The sequence below is a fragment of the Gymnoscopelus braueri genome (genome assembly GCF_963280865.1).
Source record: "Gymnoscopelus braueri genome assembly, chromosome: 6".
NCBI classification, from domain to species: Eukaryota; Metazoa; Chordata; class Actinopteri; order Myctophiformes; family Myctophidae; genus Gymnoscopelus; species Gymnoscopelus braueri.
The window spans coordinates 34,048,365-34,068,116 of NC_137607.1; the positions used below are offsets into that span (position 1 = coordinate 34,048,365).

A 19,752-nucleotide genomic window follows, 5' to 3' on the forward strand; every position below is an offset into this window, starting at 1 on the left:
ATGGAGCCACAAGAGGTTCCAGAAACGGTGCTGCTTCCATGGTTCGCCACCAATCGCCAGTTGGCTTGAACCCTTTCCTGGCGTCAGACCATCGGCATGTCGAGCGCCACCTTGCTCGCCCGTCACCTGCATGGTGAACAGCGGGTCCCAGGGTTGCATCCAGAGGGCTGTTCCCTCTACTTGCATGTACACTAATCGTTCATACTTCCACTGTTTTCTCAACAAACAAAAAAACGTTCATATTTCCTGACCACTTAAACCCTATATACTTTGTTGGGCGACAAAATAGCTGATCTACAAGCTCACAACATATCAAAATGCGACTTCCGCTGTTTTAGCTCAATTCGAGAAGTTTTGCCTATAATGACATTAAATTGGGACATCAGGTAGGAAGTGGTGAAAATGTGTGCAGGAATATGTTGGGTGTGTCAAGTGACAAAAGATTTCTAAAGATAATGTGTAACCAGCTGTGCCACTTTCAGTCCCATGTAGCTGACATCTGCCCAGACACATTTAAATTATGCCCTGCAGGAAAACAAGAAGTTGACGATGACACGCTGTGCGTGTCAACCTGTGACATTCACAAGGTGGCTTCCTCGCGTCTTTTGACAATATGCTCACGTCTTCTCTAACACTGCAAGCTATCTCATTTAGCTAATGTATTTTCACTACTATCTACATGGTTACTTCAATATTTCGCCTTCTGGTGTCTTGTAGCTCTGAATTAGAGAACAACAATGTAATTTGGGTATAAAGGACTTGCATGACCCGATTCGCATTCGTAGATAAGACGACTTGTCGGCCTCTTAAGTAGCCCGGCCCGGCCTATAGACAATCAAACTAGTCCACGTTACTTTACTTACAGCCCACTACTCAGATTTATAGCCCTTAAGTAGGCTAATACATTCTGCAATGTGATTCTGTGGTTTTATCTGTATTATTTAAAGCAGTAATCTGTAATGTCCTTTCCCAACAGAGAGGTAATTGCAACTGTAACACCAAAGATGTGAACTCGGGCATCCCAGATGACGCCACATCAAGGCGATTATCTTCTTGTTAGAAAACCAGTAGTACCAGAGGTCCCTGAGGACCCAGGGTGAAGGGCACAGGGGGAACCAATTTACCCCAGATCTACTCATAAAATAGGGGACTGATAAAAATCCTTCCATCCACTGCTTTCATTGTAGTTCGAGACATAAGGCATTGCATTACTTATGGTTTAGGTTATTCATGGTGCTTTTTTTATTGGTGGTCTACAAGAAGCAATGTTCTAAGCATTCACCACCTAAAATTGCACAGCCATAATGTTTCAGAGCAATAGCTACATTCTTGCAAGGCACAGTGATTTATGGGAGGAGGATTCTAAGGTTAAATGTTTGGAGCTTTCCTGATGCAAACCACCTGTTTGATCCCATCATCTGTTTTCCTGGAATCGCTTAATAGTTCAAACTGCGTTGGCCTCGAGAAATTCTAGCAATGTAACCTTATGTGATCCTTTATGAAGCTAGCACCAGCACTGTCACCATTCACCAATGGCAAACAGCTGATCCCATCCAAATATTCATTTGGACATTTTTATAGTATTACTAGAAACAAAATTTCTTAGAAATTTTAAGTGTGCCTGCAGCTCGCTAAGTCTGTGCAACCTTGTGTTGGAGAAGTAGGGTCAAATAAATTAATGTATTGTTTTAACCACTTAGCTAAGATCGTACAAAGTCGAGACCTAGCTCATTCCCTAGCTCAGTGAAATATTATGGACCCAAAATAGTGTCACTACAAAGTACTACCAATCAACTCCAAATGGCCTGAAACGTGCTCTTAATTGTTTTTTGAGTGGTCGATTTTGGCGGGGTAAAAATAAAAGCAAAAAACAATTAATTAAACAATTTATACAAAATTAACCGAAGCCGAAAACCAAAAAAAAAAAAGAGTTTCTAAAAATATATATTTTTAAAAATCAAAAAAATTACTCAAATGGTTTCAAGTGCTTGTTTCACCCACTTCCGGTGGTCTGAGGCATAAACAGAGCCCGAAGTATTTGTTCGCAGACCCCCACTTAGGCGAAGTTTCGGAGCGTTTTGGGCACTTTTTTAACATGGGTGGTTTCAATGGGGGACTAAAAGGGGGCGTGGTTACGTAGTTTTGCGTATGACGTCGCCGTGGTAATAGCCAGCTTGTCCCGGTCCTTCCGCACGTTTTGATGTATACATTGCAGGGGCCGTGTCAACCGTGTGGGAGGAGAAGCAATTAGGCCACCTCGTGCGGCCAAAAAGGGCAGTTTTGTGGCAACATTAAATATTAATATTATATAATAAATAAATATTATTAAGTATGGCGGAATACAAGTGTTTTGCCATTACATGGCAGGCACACTTAATTATTATGTAGTAGTAGTAATATTGTCGGTGGTGCAATAATAAACAGACTGATCAATTATTACTTTAAACCAGTATTAACACATTCCATGCCAGACGTTAATCTCATAATGTACTCACCAGTGCCAACGTGTTATTGTTGTTTTTTTGTTTTTTTCACGTCACCATAGACCTTGTTAAAATCCTTAAGATTGAGCTGTGCACTGTTTGTAAACATCGCGGACATCTCACTGATTCTACCAGTGAAGACCACGTGTCAAACGGGGCATCCATGTTGTAGTTAGAACGGTTTACGTTAAACAGTGATATGCGAGGAGAAAAAACTACAAGGAGAAAATGGAGTTTCAGTTTCGTCATTAGAACGAGGGCCGACGGGATCGGCAAAACCGGATCCCAAATAATTCCGTTTCCGGTGGTGCTACCGGAAACGGAAGTAGATCAAAAATTTCCGAAAGTGCACTTTTGGTGAAATCAACGCGAACCGGCGGTTCGCGTAGATCTACGCGATTGGCACGTGGCGGCTTTAAATAGGTTACGCGATTGGCACTCAATGTGTTAATCACCGTGCGATGGTGTCGTGTGGCAGAAATAGACTACAAACTCTGTGAGCTGGTTGATATTTTCACTAGTTGGAAAGTGGTTAAATGATCAATGATGAGGTAAGAGTCAATAGAGATATTTGCCTGATGAAGACCTAGAAGGTCGAAACGTTGCATAAATAAAAAGTGAGTTTTTTTGGAGCTTGAGAACAGCGTGCAGACTTTCTTCTTCTTATCCTTAAATGATCAATGATGCCAGAGATTCAATACCAGCCAGCCAGTCTTTTCTATTTAGGGAGTTCAGCATGTTGAGTGGAGCATTGGACTACTGTACAAAAGCGCCACTGCCAACTGTTAAGAATAGTGAAATAACTTCATTGCTCTTCACACGTTAATCGGGGGTCGACTTGCTACGCACCTATGGCAAGGGTCATGACCTTCAGCTTGTTTCGCACCAGTTGCACGACCATGCTCTTCTGCAGCGGCGTGGAGCGACAGCAGAGCACCGAGCGGCAGCTCCGGGCCACGGCCAGGAACTTGTCCTCCAGGCTCTTGTCCAGGGCGTAGGCCAGGGTCCGCCCGTCGATCACCAGGCCCAGCCGGTGCACCAGGAACGGAGTGGTGTGGGAGGAGGAGGGGGGAGACGAGGGGGGGTAGATGGCGAAGGCGGGTATGTCCCCGGGGAAGGCCTTGGTGGCCGCGGCCTGGTCCATGGAGCCGCAGGTCCCAACAAACTTGGCCTGGATGTAGTGTAAGCTCTCCTCCAACAGCAATGCACACGCCTCCTAGTTCAGAAAGACCACAGAGTAGAGCACCGTCAGGAAATGATTACAGTTGATCAAACTAATCGATTACATCGAAAATAACCTATTTTGATCAAATAATTGATTTTGGTAGCAAAAAATATCAGATCTACAAGCTCACAATACGTCACGATGCAAACGGCAACACCGTTGTACGATTAAGTATAATAGTAAATAGGGCTTAAGTGGTTAATCATATAAATCAATTTAGTCAGTTGTAAAAAATCTATTCGAACTTCTTCATGCCGATTCCTTGATGTATTAAAAAAAACAAAAGAATATTCAATATGACTCGCACTTCTGAATAAGATAAAAGGGGACATAACAGAGTTAACAGAGATAAGAACGATGATGTTGCTGAATTATTTTCCCTTACACTGTTGAAAAGCAGTAATATTTTCAATGTCTTCACTCTGAGTTCTTCCTATCATTCATCATATTGTAGAATTTGGTATATTGCCCAGCCTAAGGTCAGAGTTTAGGATTTGGACAAAAAAACCTGTCCAACCCACACAGCGTCTGGCTGCCAGAAGAACTGGCAACACAGAACCAGACAGACCTCAGATTTCAGGTGAGTTATTATTAACACAAAATGTGGGCATTAGCTCAGTCAAAACTGCAGTTCTCGATAAACTCGCAAGTGTCAAATGTTACAATGGAAATTATGTTAAGGGCTTTAATTAGTTTAAAACAGTTCTGACGGAACTGCACCGTAATTCGCATGATTTTTTATGCTGTAATTATTCGCTTGCAATTAATTTGATGGTTGGATGGAAATGTAGCTACAGTCACTCCTTTTATATAACTAAAACACATAATACTCCTCTTTGGTTTTACTCTAGTGAATAATTCAGGGAAAGTGGGAACTTCTGTGAAGAAATCCAGGGAGAGACAGGTGTAATAATGAAGCTCACACCTGAGAGTCTGCGTTGAGGGTGATCATTTCTTCCTCGGGGTCCAGCAGTTTGCAGGCGTAGGCGATGTTGACGGCGGTCTCCTGCTTGTCACCCGTCAGCACCCAGATCTGCAGTCCAGCCTTCCGCAGTGAGGCGATGGTCTCGGGGACGCCGTCCTGCAGCCTGTCCTCGATGCCCGTAGCTCCTGCACACAAACACACGCACAACGTGACACAATGTCTGACGCTTGCATACTCGTTGCTTGTATCATCCGACAACGTTGTCAAATGTCCATATTCTATAGAAATCAAAATGAGAACGGTTTCTGTCTTTGACAACATTTCTTGAATTGGCCTTTTATTAAAAGTGGGATATGGGACTGTAAATATTGACTACATTGTGATAGATGGATACAGAAATACTTCATTTAAAACCTAAAGGGAGTCCATTTGTTTCATTTCAATAAGAGTTTTGGTGTCGTATGACGGTTGAAATATTGTTTTATAGAATTTCTAACGTTAGCAAGGATAACATTTTTGATCCTTGTAAATCGTCTGAAAACAGTACATTTTTTGAACAGTACGTTTCCTATCGGCAGCTTCAATCCCAGAAAATCGAGAAAAAGACACCTTCCGTCTTCAAAAACTATTTTTATGTTCAGCACTTGAAGTTGCATCTGACTGATTGATTTGATTGATACTGGTCGAAACATCCCTGTCATCGTGTCCCCTGGTGGACTGAGAATGCTGTCATCTGCCACTGCCATCAGAGGTCAAACAGACTTACCCAAAAGTTGAAGGTTTGTCTCCAGTCGCTGGGCCGATTCAAAGAGCAGCTCTTCTCTCCCCTGGATGGCTGTCTCAGCCTGCAGATGGTGCTGCAGCCAGCATGCATATTCCTCCTTACTCAGAACCTTGCGCGCACACACACACACACACACACACACACACATACACTTATATTAAACCCTGGGAAAACCCCAGTGGAGAAACTTTTCAAACTTCTCCTCCGTGGTGGTAGGGGACTCATAATAACGCACCAATCTATAGGAGCATGTGAGACCTTGAGATGGCGTTTTATCACATCGGCATGGCGATGAGCTTTTACACTAGGGGATGCAAAAAAGCAGGGATATAATGAGCCTGGCTGTTGTGTTGAGAGCATAAATTAGCAGCCTGGGAAAGTGGCACAGATTGTGGCTGAGTCACAAAGAATGTCACTTTGGAAGGCTTGCTCCATGTCATCATCCGAAGCCAGGCTTTGTGAAAACACCCTTGCCAACTAACCACTGCAAAGATGCAAATAATCATCACCACCCTTGTACTTTTGCATCCAAAATAAAAACGAGTAGATGGTAAACATCCTCAGTGTCAGATTTAGACTAATCTCTCAAGATAGATTCAGAGCTCCACATCTCAAAGGATTCCCCCTCCCCTTTTTTTTGCTGATGGGTACCCAGATTGGATTTAGACTAACCCGTTGAGAGTTAAATTAACACTGAGGATTTTTTGCTGTGAATATGGAATTTGCCAAGCTGTCCTTGAGGGGTGGTACCATTCTGTGTTACCTTTTTGGCAATGCACAGCGTGCGCAGACCATCAGCGGCATACAGGTTCAGGTAATTCTGGGTCTTGTAGAGGATCTTCCGTTGTCGTTTTCCTTTGGAGTTATCTTGTTAGAAATAAGAGAAAGAAACCCACAAATAAGGACCAGGACTAAAACTCTCCATCTTTTCAGGGAACAGACAAACAACGGTTCACCAGATTTTGTACCAGAAGATTCTTCCAAGAGGCTTATGATGGCCATCTGTCTTTCACACCTAAACTAAGCCACATGCTGCTGCCTCCACCCTTTTCACGTTTACTCCCTTTGCTGCTGTGTCTGGACCAAATCGAGCAAAAAGAAGGAACGCTTCAACGAGTTCCTGGTTCATTTTCAATTTGCTGTCAGGAGCAGATTTCCACATCACAGGAAATAAAAAGTCACCTTGAACACAATTCAAATACTGTTTTGATGTAACCGAATATAGATTGTTGTTTGTTTTTGGCTACTTTTGAAGTGCCTGGGTGAAAGGAAACACACAGGGTCCACTAAAGCCAGATTCTTATTACCGAAAATAGCCAATCTACAAGCTCACACCGCGTTGTGACTTGCGACGTGTATAAAGCATAAGCTGACCCATGGGACTCGTATGGTACCCACACCGTTATAGCCTGGTAGAGCAACAGGCAGACTGAGTGCATATGATCAGTCTTCTGATACAGCTACACTGTGCCAAGCTTAAAAAACTCACTTAATAACACACCAGCTCAGCCCGTTGATCATAAAAATAAAACTCCCCCTGTGCACTGCTTACTGCTTACTTCAACTCAAAAGCACAAATCAACCCCAAAAACATTAACACAAGACAAAAGGTGAAAAGAACAATTTGGTAATTATTTTCCAGAAAATAATAAGAAGAAGAAAGAATCAATATATATTTGCATTCATAACAAGGGAACACTTAACCTACTTTGTTATTCATCATTATAAATTATCTCTCAACCTTTTCACATCAGCGCTGATAATTTTGCCCTGAATAATAGATGATGTTCAGTAGCTTGTGTCGGAAAGCCTTTACCCTCTCGGCTCATAAAAAGTACTTTGGTGGACATCGTGAGCTCTCTGTTTTGACAAATGGCTGCCAGGACTGGTAGGCCCAACAGTAACTGATGCTGGTGGAACAGAGTTGCTCCGTGTTTGTTATTTTACTCCCTTTAAAAAAGGGAATGACCACCCTGAAACATCATTCACATACCGCACTTTACCCTACGTTAGTGCAAATACTTTAGACAGTTGAAAGAGTATCTGAATAACTTAGCCAGAGAAATCTGAAAGCACAAAGCTGTGAATTCAACATATCATTTTACATTAGAGGCATTTAGCCAATATTTAACAGCAGACTTCAGCGGGGATCAAATCCAGGACCTTCCTGTTGGGGGACGATCACTCGAACCCCTGGTTAACCCCACCCGCCATGTCTGAGACAAGTATCCCACAACTCCACTGTCCATCATGTCACCAAATCTAAATTTAACCATTTGGAATCATAAAACAATGAAGTTCTGCGGCGGCATGCACATTTGGCTTTATAAAACAAAAGCTGATTCAATATGTGTTCCTGGTGGCTGAGCGAGAGCAGAGCAGACCTGGAGTTCCATCATGACAAATAGCTTCAGTCACCCACACGGGGACATAAACACACTGACATAATACACAGACACACTTCAAAGACACGCCCAATCCCCCGGACGCCTCACGTCCGTCTGTTCGCCTGCAGCACCTTAATGTGGGCTGTTAGAGTGACATGGAGGGGCTGTACTTCCTTGCTAGCTCTGCACTCAATGGAGCCATTGTGGAGGTGCCGTTTTATGAAGAGGCTCCCGCTTGCACTGAGCTCTAACTGGCCTGCTCTCACCCAATGGCAACACAAAGTGCAGAGTTGTCTTTGGAAGGACACACCCAGCCAGCCGGCCACGCGAGCAGACACAGGGCGAGGCACATGGCAGAGCACCGGGTGGGGCTTGGGAGGGGGTGGTTGGGGGGTATGGGGGTGAGAACGGTCCCAAAGGAGCCATCATCTCTCTTCCACCATGTCGTGAATTTCAAGAGACTTCTTAAAAATATGGCGCATACGGCACCAGCCCAGGTCAGGTGTAGCTACTCCGTATTGGATATTTAACATGACAAGCATTCGGCACTACCCCAATACCCAAAATGCAAAGGGCACCAAACACAAAGCAACCAATACAATAACTAATACGATTCCTCAGAAGAACAGGACTGCGCTTAAACTGGAAAACACACCAAGAAGAAATAAAGAAAAGCAGGGATTGCCTTTTCTCTGGTGATGTATGGCTGTTAACAAGCGCTCATTCAAGGCAGGAGGATAGCATTTAACTGAGTCATATTTCTGCCACGCCTGCCATGCTAAAGATGAACTCCCAGTTTATAATGAACAAAACGGAGGCACATATTCAATCAAACTAACCAGGCCTCGGAAACAAGTCTCCTATCCACACATGATAGGCTGTTGCAACCACAAAGCCATTTCTTGTGTCAAGAACTGTGTGAATTAGGCAGGCACCGAACATCAGGCACCGAACAACGAGACTGGCTGAAAAGTGATTCAAAAGAAGCCTAAACAAAAAACCCTTGAAAGATATTCCGGTCTCATGTCCTTCCGGTTGTGCAGTAAAGGGCCCAGATGTTTTAACATGTGGCTACCAGAGCCATTTATTACCAACTCTGTTGCAGTGTGTTCCTGGAAGAAGAAGAAAAAAGAAAAACACTCAAATGTATTTCCATCAGTGTGCTTTTCTTGTTGTTGTGGCAATCCTTCAATGCCCCCGTTACCCCCTCCCCACAGCCAGGACAGTCCTTGCTAAGCACTCCTGGACAGGCGTTTGGTGACTGTGTACAGAGCATTAGCGAAAAGTGCCTCTATGGTCCTTTGCGTGCCTTGAATCCTAACGACCCACTACACCTCTGCCATTAGTACACCGTAACAACAACTTCAAGAATAACGAATAAGGCTTGAACAACAACAGCAGCAACATTGGAAGAGGGAGGTCTTTTTTTTTAGAGAGAGAGAGAGCAATGTGGACAAAGGTCTTAAATCCCTTGGTGGGGGGAACCACTCTAAAAATACGACCTCTTATATAACGAGCAGTTCCTTGTCAATTTCTAGTTTTTTACATCATCGGAAAAGGTGAGTGGGAGAGGTGAGCACTTCAGGCGGGTATAAGAGAGAAACAACGTGGCTCTCGCTATGCAGTGTGCTGCCCCGTGGCCAGAGTTATGGTTAATTTATGCTCCACCTGTGACACATTTTCAGCAGGCGACACCGGCGTACTACGAAGTATGAATCAGGCTTTATTGCCCGGGCAAGCTGCCCTCCGACCAAAGCACCTGGAATAATTTAAACCAAGGTTATCATGACATGGCAACGCTGTTTTTACACACACACACACACACACACACGCACGCACGCACGCACACAAACACACACACACAATTAATCACTGGCGGATGGCCAGTGCCACCGAAAAAACTCTTCCATTTGTTAAGGTGTAGGCCGCCGTGCCATGCGAAGATTACATCCAGTGATTTGTAGCCACGCTGGTTCCCAGCCAAGATCAATCCCCAGTGGAGAATTAAGTCTGCAGACAGCAGATGGGCCGACGCGCCGAGAGGGAAACAGACAAACGCACACACACACACAGGCTTCAAAACCGCATCATAAGACGGTGTTGACACACCCTGCGGTGTCATCACCTTCCTTAAATAGCACACCACTGACACCTTTACCGCCGAGTTATGACAGCAATAAGAGTCACGACCACGTCAACGCCACAAAACATGGCAGCATCCCGGCGGGAGCTCAGCCGGTTAGTATGTGTACTGCATGGGCACAGAGCTATGGCACTTCTGAACTGCATTCACATCCATCTCAACGACTGTCATTTCAGCCCTCTGTGGTCACTGCAATTTTCCCTGCCTACCTCCATTTTTATTATGTACGAGATAGAAAATGAACTTTGGGAACCTTGGGTTCTATAGCTACCCGGGCCAAGTATTGTCGATCATCTTTATCGGTTGCTTGCTTCTGTACTCTGTGAGCGAGGAACCGGGAAAAGCAATTCCATTCACTCTTATTGCATGTGCAATGTTGTGCACAAAGTGGATTCTGCCTATATACTGCATACAGTATAAAAAACGAGACCTGGTATGGAATTTCCTTCCGCCTATTTCTCTTACTGGCGGCAGTGCTTGCGTTACACTGATATTGGATGATGTATCGATTTTTATTTCACAAGAGGACTTCCGTCAAGGGTAATACAACATGAATACAGCCATTTCAATTTCCACAAAATATGTACTAGGACTAGAAGTAGCTAGAAGTGTGACTTTGAGACCTTTTTCGCCTTGCAATGAGAGTGAATGGAGACTGGTTTCTGGTTTCTTGCTCACAGAGCACAGAAGCAACAGATAAAGATTGATAATATGTGGTCTTATATAATGACCAGCTAGCTACACAACCCAAGCTTCCACTTAAGTTCAACCTTGCTTTTAAAAACACTCGAACTTTGATCGTTGTGTAATTATAAATGAAAATTAACAAAGATTTCAGATCTGAGCTCACAACGAGTCGTAGATAGGCTATTTTTGCAACTTTGCAAAAAGAGGTTCAGACGGCCCTCACACCTACGAAGCTGCTTCATGGCCCTCACACACATGTTGCCATTCTGTTGTAGTGGCCCACCGGCCGGCACCATATTTGGTCACGAATATCGACCCAAACTCCATATAATGGTAGTGATTGTTCTAGAGCTCCATATATGGAGCGGACTGATTTGTTTGCGCCTGATGGCATGTCGACACGTTGCGGTTAGATTCCCACTCCATATATGGGCGTAGCTGCATTGGGAACTCCTTATGGTTATGGCTGGTTTAAGTTGGTATAAGTTACTGACCGGAGGAGGGCGGTTTGATGAGGTCCATGATGGCGGAGTCGGCTCCCTTGGTGTACACAGTGATCTGGTCTGTCAGGGGGTGGCGGACCACCACCGACATGCGCTTCCTGGTGGCGTCGAACCCCAGCGTGTGCAGCAGCTCGAAGGTCAGCTTGCCCAGGTGGGGGAGGTCCACGGTGACCTGGTCGGGCAGCCGCCCCACCAGGGAGCACTTGTAGGCCCGGGCCGCGTAGACCAGCGCGGCCTCGTCGGGGGACTCCGCCTCGTAGCGCAGCTCGCCCTCCTCCGCCGGTGCAGCTCCCCAAGCCTTGCCGCCGTACGACGGCGGGACAGGGCTGAAGCCGTGCTCCAGTCCCCCAGCGGGCCGCTCCTCCGCCAGCTTGGTGAGCGTGCTCTCGGCCGACGGAGAAGACAGCACGCTGGAGCAGCCGCGGGTGGACGATCGGCTGGTGACAAGGCTGGACGAGCTGCTGCTGTTGGAACCCGAGGTCAGCCGGCTGGGCGTGAATCGCTTGATGAAGTCCTCGATGGTCTTCACGGGAGACTTCACCTCGTAGCGCGTGCGGACCTGCAGGTGGCACGCCGGGAGAGAATGGGGACAACGGGTCAGAGTATTCACATTTATACCACAGCCACAGCATGCACAATGTTGTAATGGACAACCGTAAATGTTAAAGAAGAATTTCGGTCTTTCTTAAACCTGGGCCCGATTTTTTTATGATTTGGACCTGAAATGAAGGGTGGGTGTAAAAGTTTTAAAAAGGGGCAAACATTGTGCACTGCAAACAATACCCAAATACTGTACATGCTCGTATTCTTATTATCGGTCTGAAATTTTCATTTTAGGTCCATTACCCTTCTTTTCAGGTCCAAATCATCTAAAAATAGGGCCCAGGTAAAAATAATTAACATATTTTGTGAATGCACTACTAAGTGAAATCCTTGGTGTTAACTCTCTTACTGCCAAGAATGACTTAGGACGAGACATCGTCATAACGCCCTGGCTGCCAAGAACAACTTTGGACAAGTTTAGATTTTTTCTTTTTTTAACGTTCAGAACCCAAGATATCGTCATCCGAAGATGTGCTGCTCCATTCACTTCTTGGTTAACTTATTACTTAAAAAGGCTGTATCTCGGCTCCTGTGAACTTTTTTTTTTTACTACGTATTTTTGGCCCAGACATGTTATTTTCAAAGGCAGACAATTAATGTCAACGAGGTCGCGATGACCTCGTTGACATTTGTGAAACCCTTTGTGCAACCCTCAGTGATTAGCAACCATCAGGGGATCGATCATACTGGAGATAAATATTCTGTGACTACTTCAAAAAGGTAAGAAAATCGCTGGCAGTGGGTGCACACAGCCAAAAAATAAGTCTGCAGTGAAAGAGTTAATGTATCCATGTGTAATTCTGAGAGGGTACAAAATTCTACGAATGTAACCAAAAGGACACTTACGGGTCCATTTGTACCCTCTCAGAGTTAAATACAGTGGCGTTGGCTATATAGATGCAGAAACAGTGGCTGTCATCCCATAGCCAATGCTTTATTCCAAGGTGGTACAGCACAGCAGCAGAGTCTGACTCACTTAGTGGTCTCCTGGTGCCCAGAGCCACGGTTCTCACATATAAATCATTCAGGTGCCGGCTTAGCCACAAGGGCATCGCAATAAAAAAGTGAACAATTACAATGGCACAGAGGACACACACACACAACAACACAAAATGCAAACAATAGGCAGCAAAAGGAGAAAAATCATGCCGTATCAAAGCCATGTTTTTTTTTTTTTTTTTTTTTTAGATTTACGTTTCTCTCCCACATTATCAGATAACCTTCACATATAAACGTATTTTTTTTATAGCCACGCTAGTGTAGATTTCAGGGCTCTAAGGAATGGCTTTGTCAGCCAGTTGGTTCAAACCATTTTGGTCCGGTTCAGGGGGCAGCACAGCCTCTAGGGGCCACTAGTGCTTCTTTTAGGCTTTTAGTCTTGTTTTAAAAAAAAGGTCACAGCCAGGGGTTTGGGCTGCCGAAAAGCAGAGCGGTGAGCTGGTGAACCCTGTTGGGAGAGAGGATGTCACCTCCTAAAACCGGAGAACCACACCCATGGTTTAAATAAAACAAAACAAAACATGGGTACACGATTGAGCCCCCTGTGACTAAAGCACACCAAATGTTCAGGCAATTGGTGGAATAAGTTGGAGGGTTCCTTGAATAATTAAAACTACAGGAAAAATAGTCAAATACATTGGGAACACGCTAATATAAGACAACACAGCCATTGACACTTAACAGTTGCCCGACTTCCCTCGTCATTTGCCCCATATTTGGGCAAATGGCGTTTGCTTTATGGTTGACTTAACGGACAAGTGGGTTTTTGCATTGTTTTCTTTCTTTTTAGAGTTTGTTTTTATAAACTGGGAAGCAGCCTTCTTTTTATTGCTATTCACACAAGATATATATATTATTTATGTCTGTAAACATTGAGCGTCCTCGCGATCTGCTCAGAGCTCTCGGTTGTCACAAATGTACATCTTTTGGCACATATTGATTCTGAATATTTGAAACTGTTTCAATACTCACTCATTTGTATTTATCCATACCAGCCATGTATTCTCCTATGACTATTATAAGCCTAGTGGAAAAGTCAAGAAATCAAGTATCGCTCAACAGCGTCCATATCTGCCAAAAACCTCGACTTTTGTCAGAGTTTTAACCCTTTCTGTAACCCACTGTAATTTCCCATTAATCTCCCTATTTTATAGTATCACAAACAGTTCCGTGCAAAGATATTTTGGGGGGCAGAGGTTCAAGCCAAAAAAAAAAGAAAAAAGGGACTCACCCCTCCGACACACACATCTATTCACATGCTGTCACTCACACCACTGCCTTCCATAATCACACACTACACACTATGTTCATGACATGGGAATCGTGCACGCACGCAAACTACTTAAACACAATCTGTCATTATCTATTTGGCTATATCCTGTATTATGTTATAAGGTTATATGGCTGAAAAACTGATCCAGGAGGCAAGAAAGATGTACTTTGCCTTTCAGTGGAAAAAGGTGCATTTGCCACTTCAAGCAGTGTTTATGATGCTTCTTATTCTCATCTCTTATTTCAAAAAGGAAAAGACACTGCCGTGCAACTACTGTATGCCTTCCCCAACAATAATACAATTGTAACTTGAACTAGTGTACTTCAACAATGACATTTGCTGCTGCCTATTTGCATACAAAAGAAATACCACTCTGTTATTTGTTATTTGAGGAACCAGAACAAAATACTTTTACTCTTATGTACCTGTACACAAGACGTAACAATAAACAAACCTCAATCACTAACAGTACAGATCCATTATTATTCTGTGATAGCCTTTATTAATATCTTCTAAAGCCTACAGTATCTCCCATCCAATTTAGAGTAAATGACACAATCCAACATGATGATGCAGACTCTGTATGAGGCATCATTCTATCCTTCCTTATTCCCAGGCTCCTTCACACACACACACACACACACACACACACACACACACACACACACACACACACACACACACACACACACACACACACACACACACACACACACACACACACACACACACACACACACACACACACACACACACACACACACACACACACACACACACACACACACACACACACACACACACACACACACTTGCAATTGATACTTCCTCACTTACCTCACTCGCAGTGTTGCACTAAGCTCTCCTCAATCAACTCATGTCACACTTGATAGTGGTCAGTGTTATAGTTTGAGGATGCTAACTTGCGAAAGATGACAAGTGTGCAGAGCCTCTGCAAATGGTTGAGTGACAAATGATTGACCTTCTGGTGAATTAACAAGGAAAGGCTGCTAACATAACACATGTAGCACATTTGATGCACTACATCGAACCAGGAGTATATATAACACAGGAGGGCTCCCTATGTTTTCTTACCTATAGTTATAATCTATTGTGTTATGCCCTCAGCTTGTTGTTTTTCTCCCCCATGGTATTGAATATAAAAAAGTGTTGCTTCAAAGTTTTTGTAGATTACACAACAGAGTATATGAAATGTGTGGCTAATCCAATTGCATGTGAATAAATGCAAATGCGAAATAGCCAATGAAGTAATAATGTTCACGTGAACAGTGGCTGAACGCTCTCTGCTTGCACTCACTACTGGCCTATACAGTATAGGCCAGAAGAAAGTAGTTGACAATTTGTCATTTTTGAGAACACTATCACGTTAAGTTAGCCTGCCAATATATTAATTGTTTCTACAAATCTTTTCCGATGGGCAAGTGCTTTTAAGACCTTGTTTGTCATGGGTATGGAAATAACCAGCAATTTGGTAGAGTTTTCCAAGGAAAAGCAGAGGCACTCTCCTGTCACTCTTTTTGGGTGTATATCTCTCTTATACCACAACCATAGTTGCAGTGGTCACTTCCTTTACTATTTGGACACAATTATAACCTTTACTACGATTCTGCTTTGATGGTCCTTTAAGTAACATTAGTTTTCCCCGACATTGTATCAGTTTCATGGCCACACTTGGCACTAAGTCTATGACCACAATGTAAGCGGATTTGTTGGAAGTGGTTCAAAGTGTGAAAGTCCACAATGAAACACAAAGCTAAACCAAGAATGAAAAGATTAAGAGCAAAAAACTCAAATGAAAAAATTACCAACTACCTACAAACAGCGCTTGGAAGAGTTGTTTGCCTTTGAGAAACTCTGTAGGAAATCCATGAATGGTCCCTAGTCAGAAATTACAACTTTCTGCCCACATTAATTCTTTGACTGCCCCTATTCATTGCTAACTTGTGACTTACTACATTGTTTACTACCTTGGGACAAGTGGGCTCTTGACCAACTATGATCAGATTTAAAGAACTATGTACAACCAGTGGAAACACATCTACTATAAACAACTGGTCTGCTTATCTGTGGGACAGTAACTGAGACAATCAGTCACATTTGGTTTACCACACACACACACACACACACACACACACACACACACACACACACACACCTGTTTATGTACTAAGTGCACATATAAAGGCTATAATAGCTAACAGTTGACAACGATGTGAATTGCAGGCTTGCTTTTCGTGGCTACTTACACCTGTGGCAAAGTTAACACAACATTAAGGATTTCTGGTGTACCCAATAATTCAATAACCAAAGCACATGCATAGCCGTGAAAAAAAACAATAAAAATGCTGCCATTTGCCAAGACTCTAAGCGCCTGTGTGAGCGTTGTGCTCCTTTAGTGCCAAAACAAAGTAGGACATTAGCCACATTAACCCTTGTATCCCCATTTTGGGCAATACAAAAAAATATATATATATATCTTTTTTTCAAACACATGACATCGTGGTGCATTGTGAGCTTGCAGATCGTCTCTTTTCACCATACGACTCATAAAGAAAGCATATAGGGCTTAAAGGGGCACATTATCAAGGCAGTGAAGTGCTCCTTTAAGTGGTTAAAACAATCTTTACCTTCTGTCTGGGCTGGTTGGGGGAAGACACCACCACGGTGTTGCAGATGGTGAGGGCGATGAAGAAATCGATGATATCGGAGAGGTCAGAGGGCAGCTGGGACATGGGCTGGCTGTGGAAACGCATGAAGTCCATCTGGCTCCCACACTCGTTGACTTTGTCCAAGAGCTGAGGGTCAGGGGTGATGTCTTTCTCCTGGAAGACAGAAACCGGGGGTGGTTTGTCAATATGTTGAAACCGGCCGGTAAGAAAGCAGCATTTGTGTGTGTGTGTGTGTGTGTGTGTGTGTGTGTGTGTGTGTGTGTGTGTGTGTGTGTGTGTGTGTGTGTGTGTGTGTGTGTGTGTGTGTGTGTGTGTGGGGGTGAGTTATTATAGTTTTGAAATATATACGGTACATATTTTTTTAATATATCATTGGGGATTTTCTGCCTTTATTTGGATAGTACAGTTGAGATAGACAAGAAGTAGGGAGAGAGAGACAGGGAGTGACACGCAGCAAAGGTCGTCGGGCTCGGGAATCAGCCCATTAGAGCTAGCATTAGAGCCTATGTGGTATGCGCATTAACCACTAGGCCATTGGCGCCCAGAAATAATCATTAGTTTGTTTTTATTCCTTTTTCATTTAGGTGTTCTACATTTTCATTCGTTTTTTGAGTGCATAAGTAGTTTTAGTTTTCATTTAGTATATTCATTCAGATTGTGTCTGTTTTATAGATATTATGAGGAAAGCCTTGATTTATAAAAGCTGAAAAAGGTAGGATGAAAGAATAAATACCATTAGATATGATGGTTGAAAAGTTTTTGTGTCCGGGTAGCTCAGTCGGTAGAGCTCTCACCTTCAGACCACAAGGTCATGGGTTCGATCCCGGGCACCGCCAACTCAGCGCATGAGTAGCACGGCTTGGGTGCGGTAAGTCGTGCGGTAAGTACTGGGAGCTGAGGATAGGTGTGGCGCTCCAACTCAGCAATCCATCTCCCAGGGGTTTAGCGCATTGTAAAGGGGACAGACTCCCGCGTGTTACTCGGCTGATACCGACAATAAGTCACCTCCCGACTTAATTATTTAACAAAAATGACTTAATGGAATTAAGTTTAAAATAACTTTGTAGTTAGTTTTAGCTATTTTTGGATTCTGCCAATGCGGATTCTGCCAATGCTATTCAATGGGAACGGAGCGGTTTGTTGCCATGTGCGGAGTTCTGCAAAAAAAACGCTCTGTTGCCATTGAAAAGCATTGGCAGAATCTGCCCTCATAGGTAGAATTAAACTTTGGTGTGACTTCTTTATTTCAGTTTCAGTTTAAATCCTTTCTTAGTTTTAGTTAACTATAACGACCCTGGTGTGTGGTGTGTGTGTGTGTGTGTGTGTGTGTGTGTGTGTGTGTGTGTGGGGGTGGGGGTGGGGGTGTGTGTGTGTGTGTGTGTGTCGGGGTGTGTTTGTGTGTGTGTGTGTGTGTGTGACTGGGACTGACCATGGGGCTGCTGAAGGCTGTGTGCTTGGACAGGATGCTGGCTCTTTTAGCCTCCGCCCTGCTGCCCGTCCTGCGATGAGACTTGGTGCTCTGCGTGCGGAGCACCACCTTGGCACTCTGGTGGCTGGTGACGCTGTCCCGTCTGGGCAGGGTGCCGCCATGGGACATACACTCCTCCTCTTCAGAGTCCAACTCTTGGTACATTGCCAGTCTTCTAGCTGGAGGATGAGAGAGAGACACACACACACACACAACACGTCATAAACCAGCGGTTCTCAAACTTTTTAGCTCAAGACCAAAAAAGAGAAATTAGACGTTTGCCCGGGACCCAAACTAGTGAAAATAGCAGATCTACAAGCTCACAATGCATCGCTTCACGCCGCGTTGTGAGCTTGTAGATCTGCCATTTTCACTACTTCTTAAACATTTGTTTTCTAATTTAGGGAATTTCTTTGATTATGTATTTATTTATTTAGGAAATGTTTAAAAATGTTTGAATTAGTTTTCAACACATGAAAATTTGTGAATTTTTTTGGACATTTTTTTAATGATAACATTGAAACATGAACATTTAGGAAACTACCAGCAGTGCCTGAACTGCACTGAACAGGGACCTGAATTTTGCAGTGACCTTACAGCTGGGACTCAATATATTCCATAACACATTATCTTTCAAAAAATGTTTTTTTTTTCCCATGACCTAGTCAGAACATAACTTGACATATTAGAGGAAAAACACTTCCTTAACCCAGATATGCAATGCACTTAGGGGAAAAAAATCTATCTAAATTGATGTCCACTGTGTGGTGGGGCATCGTTATGGAAATTATGCACAGGAATAAAACCATGATTGATAACAGAGACATCGTATGATTTATACCAGCCAATGAGGGGAGACGCGATTTGCTACCTTTTGCCAGCAGGGCCGGTTCTAGCCTGCTTTATTAGGGTATATACAGTATATATATACTACTGTCTATGCCAACAGAGCATACTTTTTTAACCTTTCACTTTGTTAGGTACATCCAAGCAGCAATCGACATGTACAGTATATCAGTCTGTATGTATAATATACATATACTCTACGGTATCTATCTATCCATCTCAACAGTGTCTTCTGTGTCATCTTGCTTTACGGTTTCTGTTTTTCCACAGTGCCCTAACTCGTTCACACAGAAACTTAACTACATCATCGATGCTCTTGACATAATATCGGTTCTTGTCATGCTGTTTTACCTACCAGCATAGAGTCAATACCATACTTTCCCTGGTTGCCTCTCTGGATTTATGCTCAGACTAGGTGGCTGCAGCCGGTATGAGTGACTGTGGCTGGGTCCATATCTATGGGATGCATGCTTCTGTTACGCTTGAGTGCTGCTTTCCAGTAGTTAAAACCACACTTGGTAAAAACAACATCCCTCCCATCAGCAGTGACATATTTCTGACAGGAAAAACAGAAAGCATGCCTCTTTCTAGCCATGGTCGTGTGCGGTAGGCAGTTGTGTTAATGTTTTCGCTGGTAATAACTTGTAGTGAAAATATGGCTTAATTTGCATAAGCCCAGAGAGACAGTAAAGAGACACTGCACTACTGTGTTTCAAAATTACTTCTGAAAGCGGTG

At 43.5% G+C, this 19,752-nt stretch overlaps 2 protein-coding genes across 2 annotated transcripts in view; one reads left to right on the forward strand and one right to left on the reverse strand.

Moving 5' to 3' along the window:
- Positions 1–19,752, forward strand: part of tprg1 (tumor protein p63 regulated 1) — a 701,399-nt gene that overhangs the window by 352,397 nt on the left and 329,250 nt on the right. The window lies entirely within an intron of this gene.
- The window catches only part of atp10a (ATPase phospholipid transporting 10A), a 65,907-nt gene that overhangs the window by 27,578 nt on the left and 18,577 nt on the right, over positions 1–19,752 (reverse strand). Inside the window, exons 8-14 of the mRNA XM_080431045.1 lie at positions 18,132–18,349; positions 16,661–16,855; positions 11,129–11,696; positions 6,181–6,284; positions 5,400–5,526; positions 4,634–4,818; positions 3,333–3,699 (exon numbers count right to left, since the gene is read on the reverse strand). Of these exons, the coding sequence (XP_080287171.1) occupies positions 3,333–3,699; positions 4,634–4,818; positions 5,400–5,526; positions 6,181–6,284; positions 11,129–11,696; positions 16,661–16,855; positions 18,132–18,349 (1,764 nt within the window). The remainder of the gene's footprint in view (positions 1–3,332; positions 3,700–4,633; positions 4,819–5,399; positions 5,527–6,180; positions 6,285–11,128; positions 11,697–16,660; positions 16,856–18,131; positions 18,350–19,752) is intronic.